At 36.9% G+C, this 27,382-nt stretch overlaps 1 protein-coding gene across 1 annotated transcript in view; it reads left to right on the top strand.

Moving 5' to 3' along the window:
• nup210 (nucleoporin 210) overlaps positions 1-27,382 on the top strand; it is a 63,632-nt gene that overhangs the window by 6,967 nt on the left and 29,283 nt on the right. The window contains exons 4-24 of the mRNA XM_067446984.1: positions 3,129-3,225; positions 3,498-3,648; positions 3,786-3,918; positions 4,886-5,044; positions 5,429-5,497; positions 6,663-6,769; positions 8,115-8,255; positions 8,405-8,542; positions 9,102-9,257; positions 10,308-10,497; positions 12,141-12,286; positions 12,376-12,594; positions 13,422-13,595; positions 13,671-13,863; positions 17,873-17,979; positions 23,633-23,737; positions 24,161-24,262; positions 25,615-25,743; positions 26,267-26,394; positions 26,473-26,608; positions 27,170-27,232. Coding sequence (XP_067303085.1) covers positions 3,129-3,225; positions 3,498-3,648; positions 3,786-3,918; positions 4,886-5,044; positions 5,429-5,497; positions 6,663-6,769; positions 8,115-8,255; positions 8,405-8,542; positions 9,102-9,257; positions 10,308-10,497; positions 12,141-12,286; positions 12,376-12,594; positions 13,422-13,595; positions 13,671-13,863; positions 17,873-17,979; positions 23,633-23,737; positions 24,161-24,262; positions 25,615-25,743; positions 26,267-26,394; positions 26,473-26,608; positions 27,170-27,232 — 2,843 coding nt within the window. The remainder of the gene's footprint in view (positions 1-3,128; positions 3,226-3,497; positions 3,649-3,785; positions 3,919-4,885; positions 5,045-5,428; positions 5,498-6,662; positions 6,770-8,114; positions 8,256-8,404; positions 8,543-9,101; positions 9,258-10,307; positions 10,498-12,140; positions 12,287-12,375; positions 12,595-13,421; positions 13,596-13,670; positions 13,864-17,872; positions 17,980-23,632; positions 23,738-24,160; positions 24,263-25,614; positions 25,744-26,266; positions 26,395-26,472; positions 26,609-27,169; positions 27,233-27,382) is intronic.

Genomic DNA, 27,382 nt, shown 5'->3' with positions numbered 1-27,382 from the left:
CAATAATCTACAATAACCTGCATGGATGTCATTTAAATATCAAAAGTCCAGTTCGTTATGAATATGGATAACGTATGCACGTTAGTTATAAAAAGTACAAACGCTCTCTACGTGGGCGTCGGAAGGAAATAAATACGGCCTCTCGTTTTTTTTTTTTTACTGGAGCAGCCTAACGATAGATACCATATTATTTACATTAAACACAAATATGCTGTGTTCACTAAATTCTTTACAGTGGCTGTAGTGTAGTGGTAAGACGCATTGCATAAAGATTTGATGCAGGTCGATCAGAGGTTCAATCCTGCCTTTTTCAATAAAACTAATGAGATGATTGAGACGCGCGTCATCGAGACCATCACCAGGGAAGTGAAAAAAAAAAAACGTTTTATCTAAGAGTATAAAGAGTGGGAATAAAGGCACCCACAAAAACAAAATATGGACCCAAATTAGGAGTACTGTTAATAGTGTGGGGGTTGAGAAGTGCACCCCAGCAGTTTAAATAGCTGTTTGGATGATAAATTACCATCACAGTGCATTATTTTACAGCACGTTTTGAAACAATTAGCATTTCTTCTTCTTCTTCTTAATGACGCTTGTTATTTAGAAGAAGAATGTCGTTTTTATTGATTTTATTATTATTTAAAAGAAGAAGGTCATTTTTATTATTTTGTCAGTCTGAATTATTTTAGTCCCAGTCCGTGCGCAGCTGCCGGGCCAGGCAGGCCTGAAACGTCAGATAAAGCGCACAGGCTCGTGACTGGAGGAATACATATGCATAACACTGAATGTTGTTGTTGTGTTTTTTTACAGTGGGTCATAATATAGCATATCTTGTCAGTGCGTTTTGTGGTGTTAGGAATTGTTTTGCTGCACATTTTCCCACTAACTCAAACGTGCGTACACCACCTCCTGAGCTGGCGTAGGATTTGAGCGTGCCGTATGCCAACGTCCATATTGATAAATCTCAAAGTCACCGTGGGTTTGGGTGTACGCAAGGTGTACGCTGGAAATTTGGTGTACGCACTTTTGATAAATGAAGGCCATTATGAAGACTAATCCATGGCTTTACTACAGTAAAGAACCATGTTTACACAGAACCATGTTTAGCGTGGTTGTAGCCAAATGAGCATGTGGGTAAACACTATAAAAGCTCTAATCAAAGAATAATTTACACTGATCATATAAACGCTAAAAAAATACACCAACATTCAAAGTTCGCTGTTGGGATTAAAAATAAGTTTGTTGCTCGCGTCGGAACAAACTAAAGGCTGTCCGAACTCAAAGTGACTGTTGCAAAGCATTTGTCCATCGTGTCAGTGCGTCATACTAGAACGAGGCATCAGTTTATTGTTGAAGATTTACCTCTCGAGACGCATCCAGTGTAGATAACATTTTTTGGACCTGTTGCCAGTTTAGTGTCTCTAGAAAGGCCGAACAAAGAGGACCTGCAAACCATTTTGACGACCCAGCAACGACACTATTACATAAGTTTTCTTCTTCTCTAATGCAGCCCATCATGGCCACGCCTCCTTTGTTGCATGTTCCCAGGGGCAGGATTTATGTTAATTTTGGGTTAGTTATGTCACTAACCCGGGAGGAAGCTTGTTTAGTCCCAACCAGACGTTTATTTTAGTCCTTAAAAATACATTTCTGTAAAAGAAAATATCTCACTCTGCATTAAACTTTGAGCTTCTTAACTTTGCAGATTTTTGTTTAAACCGCAACATTACATGCTAACTAAAGGTAAAAAAGTGAAATAATTATTAACCACCCCTTTAAAATTGCTTGTATATGTAATTTATACATATAATGATTTGGATACACCCATTCTCTGACTAAAATTATTTAAATTTCTTAAAGGGGTGGTTGCATGCAATTTAACTTTTTTGACTTAAATTAGTGTGTAATGTCGCTGCTTGAGCATAAACAGTATCTGCAAAGTTACAGCGCTGAAAGTTCAATGCAAACGGAAATATTGTCTTTTAAAGTTACGGCAGTTTATTGCCTACAAAAATGGCCGGTTTGGACTACAACAAGCTTCTTCCTGGGTTGGTGACATCATAAACCCTTGCTAGTCTCCGCAGATGTGACTTCTGCCCGTAATGGGAAGGGGCGTGGCGTTTCCAGCAACCTGTGCTTGGCACTTCAGCCAATAAAAATACAGCAAACTACATTTGGCCATCTAACCAATGTTTATGTTTATGTTTATTATTTATTTGACAGGGACCATGTGCAAGTACATTAATCTTACAAGAGAAAAGATACTTCACACCAGATTTAGCTACAGCTAATTTCCATCCGCAGTCCCTGGGAAGATAAAACAATAAAATATGTTTCTAAACATCAATAACTCACTATCTATTTACAACCACATTTACAGTCATACTTCAGCCTAAACTAACCCTATACGTACATACTGTTAACAATAAACCTTTTAAAATTTCTACATTAAAAACTTGCTAACCATAAACATAGTCAATGCTGACATAATTGATTATCTAATAATACCTTTCTAACATTATGCGAAAAGTCCCTCAGATCAGAAGATAATTTCAGACTATCTGGAAGATTGTTCCATTCTTTAACAGCTTTGAATGAAAAGGCTGTCTGTGCAAAGGCAGAGCTTCTATTAGGTAATCTGCAGTCATTTCGACTTGTGGACCTAGATGTCCTGGTAGTCTAAGACCATTGCGTTTTTCGGAGGGATGGGCTTCATAGAAGCAGGAAGCAAACGAGCCATTCAAAGGACAGTGGAGACAGTGGTGTGGAATAAAGGGAGAATATAAGAAAAATACGGCGTAAAAAAAGAAAAAAGTAATAAGACATGTTATACGGCGCCACATACACACAGCCAAGCCTAGGAAAAAAACCACAGAACCACCCCTTTAAACTAAAAGTAATTTTGATGTCATGTTTTGGGCAGGGTGATACAGCTGTTTGGATATCATAATGAAAAAGAGAGCATCATGATAAGAATAAAATCTTTTGGAGTTTGGTATAATATTTTCTTAATATTTCATGGAAATAATAACGAATTGAAGCTTTCAGGATAACTCTGACAGTGAAGAAGGATTGTATGTGTCATTGAAGTGCATTCTGGGTAAAAGTGTTCCTCATTCTGCCTTCAGGAAACACCTTCAGTACTCTAGCCAGTCTGTTGTTCGAGTGGACTATCGTGAAGGATGCTGAAATGGCAGCTTTCCCTGATTCATACAACACCCTGCAGTAAGACCACACATTTCCTGTGACCGAATTATGCTGTTTTTTTTTTTGCTAGTCCTGCTTTGTCCCTAATGTTTGAATATTTGTCTTAAGCATGTTTGTTTTAAGATATATCTTTAAAAAAACATTCCTTGTGACAAAATATTAGACAACCATAAGATAGTACCATTTGTTTGAAGTGACTAGATCTAACCTTCACAACCTCATTTAACATTCACAAAAAAATATGGCATCTACCACGACTGCACATGTAATTTTGCCATGTCGGTCTCCAGGGTCCTGAGGTTTGCGGAGTCAGCATACACTCCTCCAGTGTATATCTCTGAGATGGAGCGAGTGGGACATCAGGGAGATATCATCCTAGTCTCAGGAATCAAAACCGGCCACGCCAAACTCAAAGCCAAAATACAAGAGACAATCTATAAGGTCCATATCACATGTGTGATTGATTTTATACTTCATATAAAGTGATTTTTGGCCATGTGAATATGTTAGCAAAAGTTCTGTTGTCATGATTGAGTGTGTGTTTCTGAATGTGGCATACCTTTGGTTGACTTCTTCAGGATGTTGGTGCTGCTGAGGTCAGATTGCTGATTCTGGAAAACATTCTCTTGAGTCCTGCTTATGATGTTTATCTGCTGGCTGGCACCTCCATCAAATACAAAGTCCAGAAAATACGTCAAGGAAAGATTACAGGTAAGCATTTATTAATTCATCAATACGTTTTTTTTTCTTTATAGGTTATTTATAGGTGTGTTTAAGGTTTTTGGCCACAAATGACAAACTAATCAGGCTGTAATTAAATAAACATCAAACTGACTTGTTTTCCCAGGCTTCAAAAAGACTTTGAGATTCCTCTGAACAAAACCAATGCTTTTTATGTTTAGAGCTGTAATCCATTACCGAGAAAAAGATTTAAGAAAGGGTTTAATTATTTAAATTAAAGCTGCACTATTGATCCATATTGGCCTATATATGAATTATATTCTACCTAACCTGTTAGTGATGTCTTGATTATTTAATAAATCTGTCATGAAAATGACAGCCACTGTGTATAAATGATTGCATTTCAACAACAAACTGGAGTAACAACTTAGTTTTATAATTAGATTTAGAAGTTAATGCAAAAACTGCCTTTTTTAATGCAACTGCCTTGCACATAGTGTGTTATTTTAGTGTTGATTATTATATCTAAACATAAATAGCAACTGAATTTAGTTTGGGATTTGTCCTTTATTATTACAGTAATGTGCAAATAAGGGCTCCTTATAGTTTACAGCATTATCTTTTATTTATCATTTAATTAACTTAAGAATGAACATAATTTGTTCAGTAAGCCACTGTTAAATAAAAATAAATAAAGCAATTTTATATTTAGTTTAGTAATCCATTACCAAGAAAGATTTAAGAAAGGGTTTAATTATTTAAATTAAAGCTGCACTATTGATCTTTGGCCTCTGTATTGCCATCTACACACTGTTGGAGGCGTGCGTCCCTTAAGGGGATAATCATAAGGATTTAATAATCTCTATAGTTTTAAATATAAATATTGGGAAAAAAGCTAATGGACTCAAAATGTCCATATGGGTTGGCCATGTTGTGTTTTCTAGCAGTGGATATGTTTTGTGTATACTTTAGCCGAGAGTGTCCTCCTCTATTTCAGAGCTCTCCATGCCCTGTGATCAGTATGAACTTCAACTTCAGAACAGTGTAGTCACCCCAAATGGAAACCCAGAGGCTCCTGTCGCTTTCTTGGACCAGAGCAGCTCAACAGTCCTTGCTCTTCAACATGGACACACCAACATTGTGCTGGACCACAAGAGTATCCTTCACATCACCTTTAAACTGACTTGTTTTCCCAGTCTTCAAAAAGACATTGAGGTTTCCTCTAAACCAGTGGTTCCCAAACCTGTCCTGGAGGACCACCAGCCCTGCACATTTTGTATGTCTCCCAATATCTGACACACCCATTTCAGTAGTCTTGTATTCTCTACTAATGAGCTCATAAGCTGAATCAGGTTTGTTAGATGAGGGATACATACAAAATGTGCAGGGCTGGTGGTCCTTCAGGACAGGTTTGGGAACCACTGCTCTAAACAAAACCGAGTCTTTCATAAGGAAAGGGATGTTATGTTCAGACATGATTGATTGTGTTTGCAGGAATTGATTACTTTACTCTGAGGTTTCCTTCATTCTGAATGTCAAGGTCTTGGGATGCAGGGCGTTTCTCGCCTTCCCAACAGCACCATCTATGTTGTGGAGCCTGGATACTTGGGTTTGTTTCTTTATTAGCTTTGCATGGAGAGAAATGTCAGTAGGGGTGTAACAGTACACGTATTCGAACTGAACCATTTTGGTACAGCACTTCTGGTATGGTGCACATGTGTACCGAATGCAATCTTTAACAGTTAACATTCGGCTTGTTTTTTACGGGCAGAACACTTCAATCTGAGTTCTCACACCAACATATTAAGTATTCTGTCCATTTTATCACGAAAACTCAAACCGTAAATGCCGTTTTGATGCTCTTTAATGTGACGTGACTGGTCACTGTATAGACGCGTCAGTTCCAGCGGCAGCGAGTGGAAGATCATCTCTTCCTAAATAATAAACATTAATTAACATCTGAAGGTATGTTAAGGATGCATTACAACTTACTGAAACATATCATATGTGGTGTAATCGCTTAATCAGTGTTTCATCGGTGGAAAGACGTCAATAAAACAGCTTGAGAACAATGTCCCGTATCATCACATTTACCTCAGAAGCCATTCAGTGTCCACAGCTGTTAGTTCACTACAGAAATCAACTCTTTCTCTAAATATATGACCTATATTAGCCTATATAGTCATTATATTCTACCTAACCTGTTAGTGATGTCTTGATGAAAATGACAGCCACTGTATAAATGATTATATTTCAACAACGAACTGGAGTATAAACTTAGTTTTATAACTGGATTTAGAAGTTAATGCATAAACTGCCTTTGCATGTTTGCATATAATGTTTTATTTGAGTGTTGATTATTATATCTAAACATAAATAGCAGCTGAATTTAGGCTAATAGTTTGGGCTCTGTCCTTTAATAGGACAGTAATGTGCAAGTAAGGGCTCCCTATAGTTTACAGCATTATTATCTTTTATTTATAATTGAATTCATTTAAGGACGAACACAATTTGTTCAGTAAACCACTGTTAAATAAAAAGAAATAAAGCGATTTTATATTTAGTTTTCTCTCCCCTGCTGTACTGATCCATGACTTCAAAACTGAGGTACGTACCAAACCGCCTGTTTTGTGTACCGTTACACCCCAAAATGTCAGCATTTTTGACAACTTGTAATCTTAAGTTGATCGATTAATAAGCAACTGAATAAGATGTTTTAGTATAGTTGATTTACTATAGTTGATTGAAACCATTTTTATCGTCTTCTCTACTAGCATTCAAGATTCATCCTGAGGATCGCTGGGTCCTTGAGACACAGAGGAAATATGAGATCTTCATTGAAGTGTTTGATAAATCAGGCCACAAGATTTATCTGTCTAATGTAAGTTTTGTTTGGACTTTTAAAATGTGCCTTTGGTTTTTGATTCTTTTCAGTGTCATTAAATGCATCTTCTGCTCATTGTGAGTAGAGGTATCTGAAAAGTTCATATAAAGTTACTTAATCACTGCACCCTAGTGTTGTCAAAAGTACCGAACACGATACAAAGTCGGTACTGAAATTTAAAAAAATGTGACACTGAGCGCTGTTGAGTGGACTCGTAAACGCCTCTGAACGTGATTGTGCTGACATCAAATAAATCATCAAATATGTCTTAGATTATCTAAAATGAGTGAGCAGACGTCTATCAGCCTACTGATCCGCTGGTCGACGCCTGATTGTGCTTTCAAAACACTTTGACACACCAACATTGTGCTGGACCACAAGAGTATCTCTTCGTTTGAAATATTTTTCTCAGTTCATTTTCTGGTTCAGCATCACTTCCCTGTGCTTTCAAACGATCCTCTGTGTTGATCATTGGAGCCAATCACAGGCACATCCGATGAGTGTGTGAGCACACTGGCCAGTCAGAGGTGTTTACCATTCATAATCAACAGCGCTCAAAACATCACATTTTTAATATTCAGTACTGATTTGGTGTAAAAGTTGGTAATTTTGACAACACTACTGGACTCGCTTAAAGGATTAGTTCACCCAAAAATAAAAACAGATTGTTCTTGCGTGACACATAAGCAGGCTTGATCATCCGTTTACCATATTTGATGTGCTCTAAGTATGTTTGCTGATCAATGTTAATATGTGAATAAAACTCTAAATTATATCTGTTCATTGTGTTAAGTTATCGGAAGACTTTTCAATGTTTTTATTTAATTTAATTTTTTTACTTTTTGATGCATGGTTGCATTGACTTTAAATGGATGGACATATCTTAAAAATATCTTCATGTCCTGGAGATGGAGAATGAAAGTCTTGAGGGTTTGGAATGACATTAGGGTAAATGACAGAATTAAAATGTTCTAACCCTTTAAGGTTGATAAATGTTTTATTCATTATCACAACTACACAACTACAGAATAAAGAACTAGCCGTGCATTAAAAAAACCCCTTTTTTTTTGCCTCGTTTGACCTACTAGTACCGTAAGTTTCTCTGATGCTCCCGGAAATAAGGCTTTTCCCACCAATCTTTCGCAAGCAAGTTTTAGTAACTGTAATGTAATAAGTCATTTATTACATTTAATAAAAAACAACAACAGTGGTTTCTTCAATGCCAACCAATGTGAAGTGATGCTTCTGTTCTTTTGAAGATATGAGATGGTTCTTTATTAACCAACTCTTTTTACAATTTATATTTTTTTGTGTAAATTAAATGGAAAACTCATTTTCACAGAATATCCGTATAGAAACCATGTTCCCTCCCGAGTACTTTGAGGTTCTGCAATCGTCTGTTAATGGATCTTACCACCACGTGAAGGCTTTGAAACGCGGTCAGACCGTCATTGATGGCACACTGAAAGCAGTCGTTGATCAAGTAGGTTTTTTTTAAATCATTACAAGGTTAACATTTGTTTTCTTCAGCTTTTAAAATCAAATTTACTCCAGTTACATGGATTTTCCTAGTGTTCAGTGTTTGTTTGTTGACACTTTTCTAGTTTATTGTAACCTTATTTGTGTCTTCAGGCAGGAAGTGTCCGCGCACTCTCTGTTCCTGTGCGTAATGAGCAAGATGTGGAGATCTATGACCCTATAGTTCTCAAACCCGCCATCCTTACATTTCCATGGCAGCCTAAAGAGGGAGCGTACCAGTATACCATCAAGGTGTCTTCTGGCTTACTTTTCTTTTTTGATGAACATTAAAGGAACTGTATGTAAGAAATGTATTTAAATTAATCATAAAATGGCCCTGATATGTCACTAGACATTAAGAAATCATGTTAATTTCAAATACTTATATCGCTGACAACAGTAGTCCGGTCAGGGTATTGTCATTTAAAAGTTGTTGTTGCAGCCCTCAGCTGATGTTAATATTGACATGTTATGCTTTGGCCTGAAGCTCCGCCCTCCACCTATCGACCAATAACAAAGTCAGTAGTGTTCAGGGTTGCCAGATCTGCTCTAGTGACCACAGCTGAAGATCTACAAACGTTCCTGCAGCCAATCTGGCAACCTCGAGTCAGGGGGAGGGGGATGGGGATACACCGTTCTATAGTCATTTGAAAGTGATTGCAGTACCAGTTTTGGCCACAACCTTACATACACTTCCTGTAACGATTTAGCATTGTAAATTTCAATAACACATAAGAGCAAATAAAGTTTGAATATAGTCTTCTATGTGTTGTGGAATCTGTTCGTTAATGTGATGTTGTGTCTGTTTCAGGCGACTGGAGGAAGTGGAAACTTCAGCTGGTCCTCCACTAGCTCAGCAGTCGCCACAGTTACAGTGAAAGGAGTGATGACTACTGTCAGGGACGTTGGAGTCAGTGTGATTTATGCCCATGACGTGAGGAATCCACTGCACTATGGAGACATGAAGGTGATGCCATCGGCCATGCTTGTACAAATTAGGGATGCAGCAATACAGTTAGTCCACGGTTCAATACATACCTTGGTTTTTAACCACGGTTTTCGTTTCGTTTTTTTTGCTATTCTATTCTTAGGCGACAGGAACAGAGAGAGGTTAAAAAGAAAATGTTTTTATTGTTATACTCTTTCTTTATTTTACTTAAAAGACTTGAAACTTAACTTTACCTTAAAAAAAACCCTTGTACACATTCCTGGAAATAAATATATATAAAGATTTACAGTGGCAGCTCAGAGATGTACAGCAACATTTAAGTATGAAATTGAATAAATGTAGGCTAAAATTAAAACTACATAGTCTTTAATATGCAGTATATTTTGATTGAAAGCTACTGTATTATTAATTTATTCAAGAGCAGTGAGTGATTTTCTCTTTGTTTTTTGTTGTTTTATTAACATAATTTTAGAGGAGAACTGTCCCTTTAAGGCCAAGTGTTCACGACCTGCTAGTATCTCATATACAGACACGCAATTTTACTTTCATTTTAGACATAACCGACTGTGTTTATATATGTTAACCTTGTGTGTAGTTGACAGTATTAGCGCAGTAAGACGACTTAATCCAGTAATCATGTGTGTTTGACAGGCTTTAGTGCTCAGCACATGTAAAACAAATGAAATGTTTAACCAGCAAGGCTTTAAAATTCAGCTAAACACCCCCCTAACTTTAGTGCATAATTGGATATTTGCTCGTATCAGCGCTCAAACAGAGACGAAATAAACAGAGAAATATTTCAAGCGAAGAGAAATAGAAATAATTAATAAATGCAAAACCCGAAAAAAACTAAATTTACAAGCGCGTATTGAACCGTGAGTGCTGTACCGAATGGTTCAATATTATATTGAGAATTGTGGCATCCCTAGTACAAATACACAGTATTTTCTGTTCTTGATTTGGTCATTTTTTAATATTTTTTTTTATTTTTTATATAACCGATTGACATTTGAGCGTAGAGTTATTGAGCTCTTGTCTTAGATGATCTGCTTTCTGTTGTTCCTGCAGGTGTATGTGATTGAGCCGGTGGGGATGGAGTTCAGCCCGTGTGCGGTGGAGGCCCGTGTGGGCTTAAATCTGGATCTGCCTCTGCGAATCTTTGGTCAGCTGGGCGGAGAGAGAGTGACGCTCAGTGACTGCTCACACTTTGATATGCAGGTGGACATGGAGAGTCACGGCGTCTTTCAGTTGTTGGAGGGTGAGTTGATGTTAAAAGAATGGATTTTGTTTCTTGCATGTAACCAAAACAACTTTTAAAGGATTTTGGTTACATGCAAGATGAATGAAAATTCTGAAAATTTAAAATTGAATTTGTCTTTTTCTGAACAAAACCCATGAAGAATGTGGGTAACCAAACAGTTCCTGGGCCCCATTGACTTCCATAGTATCTTCTTCTATACTAATGGAAGTCACTTTTTACTTTAAAAATCTAATAAGTCTTAATTGTTAACTAATAAGTTAAATTGTAATGCATTAATTTAGCATTTAAGCATTACATATCCAACTGTTACTTGAATACATGTCAAATCTGACATTTTGACATAATTGTGTTTTAAAATTTTAATAAATTGTCATAAAAGCACAAAAATACACGAAAGAGAGCCCTATTCATTTTTTTGTTTGTTTTTTAAAAGCATCTATATAGTTTTTATAATGTTGTATTTCTATTTTAATTAGTATATCAGGTTAAGTTAAAGCTTCAAATAAGTTTACTTTTTTATTTGATTTCAGCTAAAATTTATTTAATTTCAAGTAATTAATATTTTTTAATGGTTTTAGTTAACCATTATAACCCTGGTACTTTATTGAATTATATGTGTCAAATACTGTTATTGGTCTTTCCTCCTGATTATAAATTAAATGGGAATTAAATTAAATACAGTTTATTGTGTAACCAAAAACAGTTCATCATAGTTTTTGTCATCCAAAACTGGTTTTTATTTAGTTATATCGTCTCGTTTTCATCAGTGAAACCTTTTTTGGCCATTGATGAAAGATATGACGACAAATTATTTGTCAACGAAATTAACACTGCGTGGTGCAAATTACAAATACTTCATTTGTGTGATTTAAGCGATAGAAATATGATTTAATTGTGTTAATAGTAGCAGATTTTACTAGGGTTGGGTATTATTTGGGTTTTTAGGATACCTGTGCAAAATCAATACTTTACCAGTACCAGTACTAGTACCAGTGCCTGAAATGCTTTTTTTTAAAGAAGGGCTTTTTTTTTTTTTTTAAGTGAATGTGTTTTTTCATTTAAAACCCTTTATAATGATCTTGTTAGTTGATCTGTAATGCATGATGGGCTCCGCCATGTTAGTTTGCACTGCAATTCAGAGAATCGTATCTGTTGGATTTACATCAATGGAATTTATTCACTTCTCACAAAATGCATGAAAGTAAGTGACTGCTAAAAATGGGAGAAGAATAGAGTAAACTATATAATTAACTATATAATGTGTATCTGATATAAATAAGACATATAGTCAAATTATAACTGAAAGGATTGTTATCCTTTCATCAGTTTGTATTTAACAAACAAAATATATATTTTTGCCAGTACTTATGTGCATTTAAATGGCTGAAACATAAAATAAACATTATGTGGTTGAAAACTGAGCACATCTGTCTCTGGCTCGGTGTAAGCCAAATCACAAAAGCACGTTTAAATTTAAGTGGCACCCAAATCTGCATTCTGATTCTGTCCGGTTCCGCACCAGTTATATGGTTTCGGTTCCCAACCCTAGATTTAACAGTAGTGTTATGTAATTAATCCAAGTCTGTGTACAGTTCTACGTCTGCCGTATTTTTTGAGCATTTGTGTGTTAATGTCTTCAGGTAGACTTCCTCCAGGTCAGGGCCACTGCAGCGGGGTTCGTGTTAAGGCCTTGACTCCCGGTTACACCAACCTGTTGGTTAGCTATACCCATAGTAATGTTCACCTCAGTGCGAAGATCACCATTGCTGCCTACCCGCCTCTCAAGGTAAGATGTTTTAATATGCTGTGGTTTAAAGATGGCAGAGCAATGTTGCCGTGAGCAGTGAACTGTAGATGCTTCATTGTGTTTGGCAGCCGGTGGACCCTGTGTCTGTGGCTGTGGTGACGTTGGGCTCCTCCAAAGACATGCTGTTTGAAGGAGGCCCCAGGCCCTGGGTGCTAGAACCATCCCGGTTCTTCCGAAACCTGACCGCTGAGGACCATAGCAGCGTTACGCTGTCTCTGCACGGACCTGCCTCACGATCCTACTCCAGACATTTGGTCAGAGCCACATGCAGAGCTCTGGGAGAACAGGTAGAGACGCCCGTTATATCCTTTAGACCAGTGGTTCTCAACCTTTTTTCAGTGATGGGACAATATGTACCCCCATGAAATATTTTTTCAATCAAGTACCCCCTAACCAGCACAAAGCCTTTTTGTAAGCATTAAAACTGAGTACTGTGCCATCAGTGTCTGATTTATTAAACTTTGGATCAAATAAATAATATACAAAATTCAAACATTGGAAAAAAATTAACTATTTAGAATATTTTAAATTATAATAATCCATGACAAAATGTTTTGTAAATATTTCTCATCACTAAAATGTAGTGATTCAAACTAATGTAGTGAAAACAGTGATGTATTTCTGAAATGGAAACTGGAGACTTTTGTGGGACATTTGTTATTATATTTTAATTAAAAAACATTAAAAAACAACACAATTTTGAATGTTGTTGTTGTTGTGGAGTCCCTATATATTTATTAACATTAATAATTATTATGATTTAGTTCTATTATTAGGATTTTAGGAATGGGGATGTCCAAATGATTGACAGGTGATGCCAGGTGGCATATAACAGGTTGGGTCAAACCATCCTAGTATGGGGGAAATTCTGGGTTTTTAGGATAATGAAATTGAATAGCCTACTGAATATAAAATGTATTTTAAGAACTTATACTTATATTTTCCTGAAATAATTATTAAATAATTATTTTAAAAGGATTTTTGCATGAATCCTACTTTTTAAGGCCATGTTTTAAAATCTCACGTACCTCCATTTGAGAACCACTGCTTTATACTGTCCACTAGGAATGTGGATTGATATGTTTGAAATGTTCGCATAATTGTGTCTTTTTAGGTCTTAGCGGTGACTGTTGGAAACCAGCCCACCATGACGAACCCGTTCCCAGCTGTGGAACCAGCTGTTGTGAAATTTGTGTGTGCACCTCCATCTCGCCTCACACTGACCCCCATTTACATGAGCCCACAGCTGGATGTGTCCTGCCCTCTGCTTCAGCAGAACAAGCAAGTGGTGAGCAGTCAAACTATCTGTATCTGTAGTCTTAAAATGACAGGAAGTTCAGTAGCATTTGTACTTGTTCTGTAGGTGCCCGTTTCAAATTATCACAACCCAGAGCTGGATGTGGCAGCTTTCGACCAGCACGGCAGGAAGTTTGATAACTTCAGCTCTTTGAGCATGATCTGGGAATCCTCCAAAGTTTCCCTGGCGAGCATCGAACCAACCATGCCCATGGAACTACACGTACATGAGGATGACAACAAGCAAAAAAAACTTCACGGTACCTATTAATGAATACTCAGATCATTATAAAAATGTATTAGGGCTGGACAATATGACAAAAATCACTGAGAAATAGCATATATCACAATTAGTGACCAGTGTGATAGAAATGGGATTTTTATTTTGACACTGAAAACCAGTGCCTGATCACACGGCACTCACATTCCTCTCTGTCTTCATTAGTTTACAGCCTCTGTTAAACATTCATATCTAATACATTATAATATAGACCTGTTAAAAAAAGAAAGAAAACGGTTTGTGAAAAAGTATGGCGTTTGTGTTTATATTATTAGCAATGGAAAGGCAAACAATAGGCTATAATACTTTTTCATTTACCATCAACATTCAGCTAATACGCATCTATATCATTAAAACAAATATCTGAATATCCAATAAACATTTAATTTCTCTGTTCACATATTAATGTCTTTTACACAGTGCTGTATGTAAAATGTGTGCCTTGTCTGTAGGGCTGGGCGATATGGCCAAAAAATAAATCCCCGATTTTTTGCCAAAAAATTCGATTTACGATTTTAATCGATTTTTTTTTTTTTTTTTTTCCTCCTACTTAAAATCAATCTGCATGACAAAGAAATTGTTAAAAACAAGTTTTAACTTTATTTTGTTTAGGTAAAATATTTGCGGCTTGGTAGAGTGCCTACCTGGGGTGCCAAACATTCAGCATGTGAATAACCCAGACCATTCCACAGTATAAATGGGCACCATATTTTTTGCAATATACAGTATACATATCAAAGGTTTATTAATTGATATGCAAATCAAATTAACTTTTATTAACAACAGTAATGTGCAAAAAAGTATAGGGAAAATGTAAATGTTATGCTATTTAATAATATGCTAATGTTATTATTAAATATAGATTACCATTGTTCTTCAATATTCTCACACTGAACTGACCGACAGCTTCAGTTATTATAAAATGAGCTCTTTACTTGCTTTCTGTGTAATTTAGTTTTTTCATGAGACTTTGTGACTTCATACTTTTCTCCATATATTAGGGAGTGGAAAGGCTAATAAGAGCTCTTCTCCTGCTGGTTATAGTGGTGGGCACTGCATATCTTTTTTTTAATAAAAAATGCTTGTTTGCCACAAAATGGATTAAACATTAAAAAAACTAAAATACTATTCCTTTCACAAAACCCCTTTAAACTCTTAGTTTTACAAACCATCACATTAAAAATAGCATATTTCAGATATTTAGAGCTTTGAAGTGCTGGAAATAAGTGCAGACAGTACGTGTACAAATAAGTGTACGAAACCATTGGAAAGTGCTTGAATTTCAATCTCAAAAGGTTGTACGAATCCTAAGATAAATAATGACAACAACATTAAATCCATGTGGTTTTACTACAGTAAATCATGGTGAATGTTGGTGATTTGTGACTGAAACCCCTGACCTTCGCTCATGTTGTCTCCATGTCAGCTCTGTTTGATCTGATATCTGTGGTTCATAAGAGATGATTCTGCGCCGAACGCTTCCACTAGATCACAGTAGCGATGTTATTAATTCTGTGGTGAATTTAAACGCTCTCTCACTGGATCTCCAGCGCAGTGTATCGTGTCTGTCACGAGATCGGCCCGTGTATGAGCTCGCGCTGCATTCGTTGTCCGCGCAGCTCAAATGAGCGCAGTTCCGTTCAGACTTCAAACACACTTTGCAGCGGGGGATTGTTAATAGTTCTGTGAAAAACTGAACCAATGACACGGTATGTTGTTGTCCTTGTTGTTTGTGTATCTCTGTGGCACTGGCAAACGCGCGGAGGAGGGCTCAGCCATTACGGGAGCCCAGAGGGAGCGTCGGTGGATTTTAAAGAAAAAAAACGATTTTCATTCACAAAAATCGACATGAAACTACGAACTCGAATTAATCCATAAAATCGATTTATCGCCCAGCCCTACTTGTCTGTATTTGAAAGAAATATGAATACCAGTGTGCACAAACGTACCAGATTACTGAGTGCCCTGTTAGCCTACAGTGTTTACTTCCTTTTATTCATAGATTTTTAAACAATTACTTTATTTGTGAAAAATACTGTAAATTTAAAGTTGCCATCTAAAGTATAAGCATGTTTATTTTAAAAATGTATTTATTCTCATTTTCTAATTGATTAAAAATGAATTAAAATGAATATAAATTATGTACATTATATATCGGCCATTGTCACCCTGCTGTCTAAGATATCGCCACCGGCCATCGAAAAAACAATGCAGGTCAATCACTAATCACAATATATTAATTTAAACATTGAAACATATACATAAGATCACAGCTGAAACGAATAGTTGACAATATTAACACAACATTGCGAGAAAGTATCAAAAGTATTGAAGAATGAGAATAAACATAATTGTGTACATAGTGTCAATTTTGACATGCCGATATACAGTGCATCCAGAAAGTATTCACAGCGCTTCACTTTTCCACATGCTTATTCCAAAATGGATTACATTCATTATTTTCCTTAACATTTTACAAACGACACCCCATAATGACATCTTTGCAAATTTATTTAAATAATAATAATAATTACAAAAAACACACACACAACTATTCACAGCCTTTGCCATGACACTCAGGTGCTCCTGCTTCCACTGATCATCCTTGAGATGTTTCTAAAAGTTGATTGGTGTCCGCACACCTGTCTGTATAAGGTCCTAAAGTGCATGTCAGAGCACAAACCAAGCCATGACGTCCAAGGAATTGTCTGTAGACCTCCGAAACAGGATTGTATCAAGGAAAAGATCTGGAAAAGGGTACAGAAAAATCTTTGCAGCATTGAAGGTCCCAATGAGCAAGTTTGGAACCACCAGGACTTTATAAATCTGACAAAGCTCCAGCGTTTCTCTGTGGAGAGAGGAGACCCTTCCAGAAGAACAACCATCTCCACCAATCAGGCCTGTATGGTAGAGTGGCCAGACGGAAGCAACTCCTCAGTAAAAGGCACATGACAGACCGCCTAGAGTTTGCCAAAAGGCACCTAAAATCAATCAATCAATCAACTTTATTTATATAGCGCTTTTACAATTACGATTGTTTCAAAGCAGCTTCACAGTGTCAAACAGGATAATATTTTGCGACAAAATTAGATTTGGCTGTACAGTCGTTCTTTAGAAAACAGTGATGTTATCAGCTTATTTTATTTTATCATATAGCGACAATGTTGGCATATCAGTATTATAGTTTATAGAATTAAATTAGACCTAATTCATACATTTTATTTGTATAATGAGTTGAATAACTTTAATCATATTTTTAGTGTCTAAAAGACTCTCAGACCACGAGAAACAAAAGGAAACCAGGCACTGCTCATCACCTGGCCAATACCATACCTAAAGTGAAGCATGGTGGTGGCAGCATCATGCTGTGGGGATGTTTATCAGCAGCAGGAACTGGGAGATCAGTCAGGATCAAGGAAAAGATGAATGCAGCAATGTGCAGAGACATCCTTGATGAAAACCTGCTCCAGAGCGCTCTGGACCTCAGACTAGGGTCAACCCGTCCAACCTGATGGAGCTTAAGAGGTCCTGCCAGGAAAAAAAGGAGAAACTGCCCAAAAATTGGTGTGCCAAACTTGTAGCAGCATACTCGAAAAGACTTGAGGCTGTAATTGGTGCCAAAGGTGCTTCAACAAAATATTGAGCAAAGGCTGTGAATACTTATGTAGCTTTTTTAAATTATTTTTTTATCAATTTGCAAAGGTTTCAAACTAACTTATTTCACTTTGTATTTATTGGATATTGTTTGTAGAATTTTGAGGAAAATAATTAATTCGATACATTTTTGAATAAGGTTGTAAACATAAAATGTAGGAAAAGTGAAGCTATGAATACTTTGCGGATGCTCTGTAGTATCATAATGAATTCAGTGGTACTGAATTCCATTTTTCTACATTAATCTACTGGTTCACATATTTCTAATGTCACACAGTCATACCGCTCAGCCCTAATGATACATGTATATAATGTGTGTGTGATGTTTTCTGCAGGTCATCAGACGGTTCTTGTCCATCATGAATCAGGCGTTGCAGCCATCACTGTGACCGCAGTCGGCTATCAAACATCTCACCTAGAAGCAGCTGCAGTTTTGAGTGGAGTGAGTTCCTTTTTGTTTGTTTTTTATCCACAATAAATCACTCTATTAACTTCAAATCAAAACATAGTCAGGAATAGAATACAAGATTGCAGTTGTTATGTGTATTCTTTCCTTTGACATAAAGCTTTAGAGGTTCAGGGCACTAAGCACCCATCGGCATCTCTTGTTTTAGTGCAAAAAGCTGCTTTGACAGCAGAGTTCAAGATAAAACATAATGAATAAAACATACAATGATGCTTGCTTATGAGTTTATTCTTGTTGGCAAGTAAAAAAAAAAAAAGATAACCATGGTAAAACAAAGTAATATTTATTGTATTAATATTACATCAGTGAAATTGCAAAGTTGGCAGGAATGTGTATAATTACAATGTAAAGTTACTATGGCTGTTGTTTTTATTTTTAAGTAAGCTACATGTACAGCTCCAGCACAGTGTATATGTCAGTGTCCGAAATGCTTGCTGCATTTCGTTCACTTATGCTGGATATTGTGCACTAAACTGCCATGTGTTATGTAGGAATTAGTGATTGAGCGAGCATGTGCGTGATATCAGCAACAGAGTCAACAACGAGAGTCCGTTCCTGTGCTAGAGTTGACCCTGAAACTAGGGATATTCAGAGCCTCTGATTTAGATTGAGCGATCAACAGCTTGAGGATTAGAGAGGGCTTGAACCTCCATTTCTGGAGAAGAAGAGCCGTTTCGTTTCCTCAGCAGGAAATGGCCGACTTCTCTCTAACCACACACATCACCTCACGGCATCACTACAGTTACTGTTGCCAACAACAAAGCTAACCAGCACAGGAAGCAAAAATGTCAAAGTGCTAGCTCTGTTCTAACATCTAGCCAGTGACTGGCAGGTACTTTCTAACTGAAAAACTTTAGGTTCATTTGAAAGTTTCTTCTTGGGCAGCAACTCATTTAATAGTCACACATTAGATATTTCAGCTAATATTAGGCATTGGCCCGTTTTTCTCTTTGGGCGATCAAATGTTGTCAATCAATCAATCAGCTTTATTTATATAGCGCTTTTACAATGACGATTGTGTCAAGGCAGCTTCACAGTGTCAAACAGGATAATATTGCAACAAAATTAGATTTGGCTGTACAGTCGTTCTGGAGAAAACAGTGATGTTATTATGGAGCCAGAATGGTGACTTTAAAATTTGGCATCACAAAATAAAATTGTCATTGAAAACAAAAGCAGAACTGAAAAAGGAAACATTGGCATTGAAACATTTGCATTGAAAACAGTTATTGGCATTGAAACAAGTATTGGCACTGAAAAAATAAAATTATTAAAATATTACAATCGTATTCTTTTATTGAATTGGGATTTATTTGTATTTTTCAATGACAATCTTCAGATTTTTTCTTCATGTCACTCTTTTTCAGTGACAGTTTTTTTTTACAATGTCAGTTTTTTTTCAATGTCACTGATTTTCAGTTTCAACTTTCTGTCACTGTTTTGGCGTGGAGAGGGGCGGGGTCTGAGGGGAGGGGTAAGTAGAGCGTAGTTTGCATATCATTTGCATATAGGTATACTGAACCCGTCACCAGCTCTAAAGCCGCATGACAGATGTCCAGTTTACCGGGAACTTCCAAGCCGCAAGTCTGTTTTTTTTATCTGCCATTTACATGTTTATTCACGTGCAACCTGGCCGGTTTGCTTAACTTTTAACGGCCGTTATGCTGTTTTTTTTCCCCCCCCGACGTCAACTGAAACATGTAAATTACTAACGCCGTGTTGGCTAACTTAACTGTGGTTAATGCAGGGTCAAATATAAACACCGGTCACCATATGCACAGAATAAGGCTAAAAGTCCGGTTTGGCAAAAAATAATTAACGTTAGGTGTCTGTCTATGGAGCCAGAATGGTGACTTTAAAATTTGGCATCACAAATTAAAATTGTCATTGAAAACAAAAGCAGAACTGAAAAAGGAAACATTGGCATTGAAACATTTGCATTGAAAACAGTTGTATTGGCATTGAAACAAGTATTGGCACTGAAAAAATTAAATTATTAAAATATTACAATCGTATTCTTTTATTGAATTGGGATTTATTTGTATTTTTCAATGACAATCTTCAGATTTTTTCTTCATGTCACTCTTTTTCAGTGACAGTTTTTTTTTACAATGTCAGTTTTTTTTCAATGTCACTGATTTTCAGTTTCAACTTTCTGTCACTGTTTTGGCGTGGAGAGGGGCGGGGTCTGAGGGGAGGGGTAAGTAGAGCGTAGTTTGCATATCATTGCTGAACCCGTCACCAGCTCTGAAGCCGCATGACAGATGTCCAGTTTACCGGGAACTTCCAAGCCGCAAGTCTGTTTTTTTATCTGCCATTTACATGTTTATTCACGTGCAACCTGGCCGGTTTGCTTAACTTTTAACGGCCGTTATGCTGTCCCCCCCCACACACCCCCACACACCCCCACCCCCCACCCCCGACGTCAACTGAAACATGTAAATTACTAACGCCGTGTTGGCTAACTTAACTGTGGTTAATGCAGGGTCAAATATAAACACCGGTCACCATATGCACAGAATAAGGCTAAAAGTCCGGTTTGCCAAAAAATAATTAACGTTAGGTGTCTGTCGAGTACATCACAACAGTGGCTAACAGTAACATAGCCTGTGACGTTAACACTGACATGATAATCAGCAGGGCGCCGGCTGTGTAACACTACTGACATCCCCAACCACACACACACACACACACACACACACACAGGAGAGCCGCTAGTTCGGCTTAAACGCAGCGTTACACAGTAACTCCTAGGGCCGCGAATGTGCTTCTATCTGTATTTAATGGTGCTCATGTGACGGCACTGGATTCTGCTGTGCTGGTGTGATACTGCTGAACGTTTTGCGTTAGCACGTTTATGAGGTCTTGTGCAACTAAATTAAATACAGATAAAAGCACACTCGCGGCCCTAGGGGTAACGTCTGTCTCCGGTGTGTGTGTGTGGTTGGGGATGTCAGTAGTGTAACTTACACAGCCGCATTAACCACAGTTAAGTTAGCCAACACGGCTAATGTTAGTAGGCTAATTTACATGTTCCAGTCGACATATGTTCCAACAACATAACGGCCGTTAAAAGTTAACCAAGCCGGCCAGGTTGCACGAGAAAACATATAAATGGCAGATAAAAAATATAAAAAAAGACTTAAACTTGCGGCTTGGAAGTTCCCGGTAAACTGGACATTAGTCATGCAGCTTCAGAGCTGGTGACGGGTTCAGTATACCTATATGCAAATGATATGCAAACTACGCTCTACTTACCCCTCCCCTCAGACCCCGCCCCTCTCCACGCCAAAACAGTGACAGAAAGTTGAAACTGAAAATCAGTGACATTGAAAAAAAACTGACATTGTAAAAAAAAACTGTCACTGAAAAAGAGTGACATGAAGAAAAAATCTGAAGATTGTCATTGACAAATACAAATAAATCCCAATTCAATAAAAGAATACGATTGTAATATTTTAATAATTTAATTTTTTCAGTGCCAATACTTGTTTCAATGCCAATACAACTGTTTTCAATGCAAATGTTTCAATGCCAATGTTTCCTTTTTCAGTTCTGCTTTTGTTTTCAATGACAATTTTAATTTGTGATGCCAAATTTTAAAGTCACCATTCTGGCTCCATATCTGTCGAGTACATCACAACAGTGGCTAACAGTAACATAGCCTGTGACGTTAACACATGATAATCAGCAGGGCGCCGGCTGTGTAACACTACTGACATCCCCAACCACACACACACACACACACACACACACACACACACACACACACACACACACACACACACACACACACACACAGGAGAGCCGCTAGGTCGGCTTAAACGCAGCGTTACACAGTAACTCCTAGGGCCGCGAATGTGCTTCTATCTGTATTTAATGGTGCTCATGTGACGGCACTGGATTCTGCTGTGCTGGTGTGATACTGCTGAACGTTTTGCGTTAGCACGTTTATGAGGTCTTGTGCAGCAGCACAACTAAATTAAATACAGATAAAAGCACACTTGCGGCCCTAGGAGTAACGTCTGTCTCCGGTGTGTGTGTGTGTGGTTGGGGATGTCAGTAGTGTAACTTACACAGCCGCATTAACCACAGTTAAGTTAACCAACACGGCTAATGTTAGTAGGCTAATTTACATGTTCCAGTCGACGTCGGAAAAAACAAAACAGCATAAAGGCCGTTAAAAGTTAACTAAGCCGGCCAGGTTGCACGAGAAAACATATAAATGGCAGATAAAAAATATAAAAAAAAGACTTAAACTTAAACTTAAAGTTCCCGGTAAACTGGACATTAGTCATGCAGCTTCAGAGCTGGTGACGGCTTCAGTATACCTATATGCAAATGATATGCAAACTACGCTCTACTTACCCCTCCCCTCAGACCCCGCCCCTCTCCACGCCAAAACAGTGACAGAAAGTTGAAACTGAAAATCAGTGACATTGAAAAAAAACTGACATTGTAAAAAAAAACTGTCACTGAAAAAGAGTGACATGAAGAAAAAATCTGAAGATTGTCATTGACAAATACAAATAAATCCCAATTCAATAAAAGAATACGATTGTAATATTTTAATAATTTTATTTTTTCAGTGCCAATACTTATTTGCATTGAAAACAGTTGTATTGGCATTGAAACATTTGCATTGAAAACAGTTGTATTGGCATTGAAACGTTTCAATGCCAATGTTTCCTTTTTCAGTTCTGCTTTTGTTTTCAATGACAATTTTATTTTGTGATGCCAAATTTTAAAGTCACCATTCTGGCTCCATATGTTATCAGCTTATTTTAATTTATCATATAGCGACAATGATAGCAGATCAGTATTATAGTTTATAGAATTAAATAAGACCTAGTTAATTAATTTTATTTGTATATTTAGTTAAATAACTTCATAATTTTAGTGTCCCCAACTGAGCAAGCCAAGCCAGAGGCGACAGTTGTGGGCTGGACTTTTATTTTGACTGAGAACCAAGACACATTTTTTTCTTCATTAGTTTACCATGTTTGTTTAACAGATTTTTCAGCTTTTCTAAGCAAACTTTTTTAATATGTACGCAGACAAGAAGAAATTGTTGAATAAAGTTATTTTTGTTTGTTTTTTGCACACAAAAATTATTCTCGTCGCTTCATGAAATTAAGATTGAGCCACTGCCCTCACATGGACTATTTTAACGATGTTTTTACTGTCTTTCATAAATTGCTGTCTATGGAGAAGGGGTCAGAGAGCTCTCGAATTTCATCAAAATATCTTAATTTCTGGTCCACTTATACACTCCTTTATGGGAGTGAATAAACTCTTATACCCCTTCAAGTGGTTTAGTCTCTAAGGTAAATAACTTTTTTTTCAAAGGAATCGATATTCAAATAAAAAATGTTATAGCAAATATTACGTAAAATAAATCTAAATATAAGAGCAATAATTATGCTTGTGATATTTACTTTTGACAAATAAAATAGTCTGGCATCATATATATTGGCTTTATCTCGGCCGCCCTGCTCTCTGAGATATCGGCCAGCAGAAAATATCGGTGGACCACTGCCCCTTTACTCATACATATTGGTTTATTATTTAACTTCCGTCTGAATTGAAGCTCTGATCAATGTGTGTTATGTTTACATGTGTGTGATAGTTTGATCCTTTGACCGCTGTCTCGGCCACGCTTGACCTTCTGTTAGTAGAGGATGTGAGGGTGACCCCTGACACCATCACCATATACAACCATCCCGATGTGACGGTAAGGACACACACACACACACACACACACACACTGTTTTGAATTAAGGTGGGGACATTCCATAGTCATAATGGTTTTTATACTGTACAAACCGTATTTTCTATCCCCTTAAACTGCCACTACCCCTAAACCTACCCATCACAGGAAACATTCTGCATTTTTACTTTCTAAAAAAAAAACTCATCCTGTATGATTTATAAGTATTTTGAAAAGTGGGGACATGGCCAATGTCCTCATATTTCACCCTCTCATGAAGGTGTCATCATACCCATGTCATTACATTATTTTGTGGGTCCTTGTATTTCACAAAAACATGAAATAATGTTTTATTACATGTTAATAACCACCCCCCCCCCCACACACACACACACAATTGTGTCTGAAAGAGCTTGTATAGTGTGCCTGACACATGCTCCTCTGCAGGCGGATCTGACTCTGCAGCAGGGCTCCGGATATTTCTTCGTCAATGCAAGCGTTGGTGGCATCGCAGAGGTCACGTTTCTGGAGTCCCAGGGAATTGCTCAGGTAACATTTCAAAGGACTGTTCTAGGTTCAATAGAAGATGAGCTCTGTCACTTGGTTTTGATGGTATTTGGTTTACTACAAAAAACAAACTACAAACCAAACATTAGGGGTGGATAGGGTTGTGTGTATTTGTCCTTTCAAGTACAGGAAAACTCAATTCTGTATGCACTATGTTTCAAATCACCTTATTTAACAAGAAAAAGAGTTTACGGTTTACGTTATTATAGACCTGTAATTATTCTTATGAAACAAAGCGTGTGTATATATATATATACAAACATACACACATACAGGTGATGGACATATAAAAAGAATATCATCAAAAAGTTGATTTATTTCACTAATTGTATTCAAAAAGTGAAACTTGTGTATTCTATTCATACATTACCCACAGACTGATATATTTCAAATGTTTATTTCTTTTAATTTTGATGATTATAACTGACAGTTATAATTGTCAATTATAATCATCAAAATTAAAAGAAATTATCAGTAGCAGTTTAAGTATCAGTCAAGTCCAGTCACAGCTTCACAGTGTTAAACAGGAAAATAATTCAACAGAATTTGATTCGGCTGTACAGTCACTCTGTTGAAAACCGTGATGTTATTCAGCTCAGTTCAATTATCATATAGTGTCAATGCAGGCAGATTAGTATAAGTGCCATTACATCGATGCCATTACAACAAATATTTCAAATATACTGTATTTAACTAGTTTATTTATTAATTTGGAGAGTAACTGTGAAATGTATATAAGCAATATTTATAAATAATAACTTTATAAATAATCACTGGCTTCTGGTAACGGCAGAATTGTGACCTCTGACCCAACGCATGACGCGTTGAGCAAATCAGAAGGCAGAGGATAGAGCAAAACCCTTTAGAAGCCTAAAAAGAGAATTTTTAAAGATAAATGTGGGAGGAGTTTGAGTTTGTTGCCCAGCCGGCTCTACTCTCACCTAAGCTTACGCTACTCCTACTGCCCACAGCGTCAGGTCAGAGGTCACTCTTAATTATTTAATATTTCCATCAAGGAATCGAGGAATTAATTAATATTTCCTGTGAAATAGCCATTAACGCTTAACTTGTGTTTAACCTTGAATATTCATTTGACAAACTGCACATTATTTACATTTTCAAGTATTTTCAGTTGTTCAATGCTGGAAATTGCCGTCTGATCTTTGTGTTTTAAAATGCTTTAAAAAAGATTTAATTGTTATTGCTTCAATGACATTTGTGGACTGTTCTGTTAGTGAGCACTACAGCTGACTGCACAAAATAAATTGGAGAACTTGTTTTTTCTGCACACTGTAAAATCAGTTTTATTCTAATCACATTTGATTGTAACTCAGGTTGTCCCAGCTCAGGCGGGGGTCTTGCAGGTGATGGTTCACGACCTTTGTTTGACCTTCCCTTCCCCCGCTACGGCTACAGTTCACATCTCTGATATTCTGGAAGTTTATGTGCGTGTGGTCGACAAGGTTAGTGACAGCCACTCAACAACAAAAACAAAACTTATATGTGTTAAAGTGTCCCTATTATGTTTTTTCCAATATTTCCTTTTATGCAGTGTTAGGTTATCACTGAGAAACTTCCTGCTCAAGTCAAGTTGTGATGGAGGTTTTGGTTGAATAAATTCTTCCAATGTTTCATCATCAAACTCGCGTTCGGATTGATACGGTAAACTTAACGTCATTGTTAGTCTTTACCGTGTCAGGAATTTTGCTGAGGAAGCCTCCGGACGGAGCTGAAGTGCAGTAATAGTAATGGCCGTTAGCTTTCGTAACATGCGCTGTATGCGGTAGACCAATCATAGCAATGTATATTAGTAAATTAAAGTGTTTTTTGAACTTTGATACACGTAAACCTGTTGTAGAAGACGCCAAAACAAAATTAGGAACTTTAAAATAGCATAACAGTGGCACTTTAAAATAAATGTTACAGGAATTTCACAACCTGTAAACAAACAATTTTGAGGTGAAATTTAGATGACAATCATTTCAGGTTGAGATCGGCAAGTCAGTCAAAGCATATGTACGGGTTTTGGATGGAAACAAGAAGCCTTTCCTGTCCAAATATTTCTCTGTCATGAACCTGAAGCTGAGGGCAGCGTCGTCCATTATATCTCTGCAGTGAGTAACCAATTCCAGATCTTCTTTACTTGATGTCCTGGCTTCTGTGAAAGCTAATAAACTTCTGTTGTTTGTCAGAACTCTGCCCGATTCATCAGAAGAAGATACAGCTACATTTCTGGTTAAAGGTCTGGTAATCGGACAAACCAGTGTGTCTGCTGTTGTCATTGACAAAAACGGCAGAAAAATCAGCTCTACACCCCAGCAAATTGAAGTAAGTCTCTTCTGTGACCTCACCTACAGCTTTTTGAATGGATTGCTTAGCTTTTATAGTTATACTACAGGGCTGCTGAATATTTGAGTCTGATTACTGAACGTTTTAAGGTGTGCAATTATTTTCTAGTAAACACACGGCTAAAGTAGTTCCAGTTTCATTATCGCATTAGTTTTATATCACTTCGCCCGATGATTTAATTGATTTCAAACAGCAAATGAACCAAGATACTCAAGCAAATGCATATAAAAACAATAGGATACAAATGACAAACTAATTACATTTCAATTAACAATAGTAAGTAAAATAAAATGTACAAAAAACCCGGTTAAACGATTATGGATGATAAATGCTAAAACTGATTAATACTTGATATATAAATAATTGAATAACTGAAATAATGTAAATAATAGCTAAAGAAATAAAGCAAATAGAAAAAAACACAAACGTATGTTTCTTGAAGCTACACACACAAATTGCTACTGAAAACTCAAATTGTATCCTCAGATCCTTAATGATGATTAAATTGTTTTCCCTAATGTGTGTTTTTATGCCCTTTAGGTCTTTCCCCCCTTCAGACTGCTGCCCAGGAAAGTCACTCTAATAGTTGGAGCAATGATGCAGGTGTGTAAATCTTTTGCTCAAATTTGTATTTATTCCAGTACATTTCACTTACTTTCCTCTTGTCTAATCCACTCAGACCTGATGTGTAAATGAGCTGTTGAACACACAAAACAAAACAGAAGTAGCTACTTTTACATGGACACCTTTTTT

The sequence above is a fragment of the Pseudorasbora parva genome, chromosome 6, assembly GCF_024679245.1.
Source record: "Pseudorasbora parva isolate DD20220531a chromosome 6, ASM2467924v1, whole genome shotgun sequence".
Lineage (NCBI taxonomy): Eukaryota > Metazoa > Chordata > Actinopteri > Cypriniformes > Gobionidae > Pseudorasbora > Pseudorasbora parva.
Note: the sequence above shows the minus strand (reverse complement) of the source record. Positions and strands in the feature narration are given on the sequence as shown.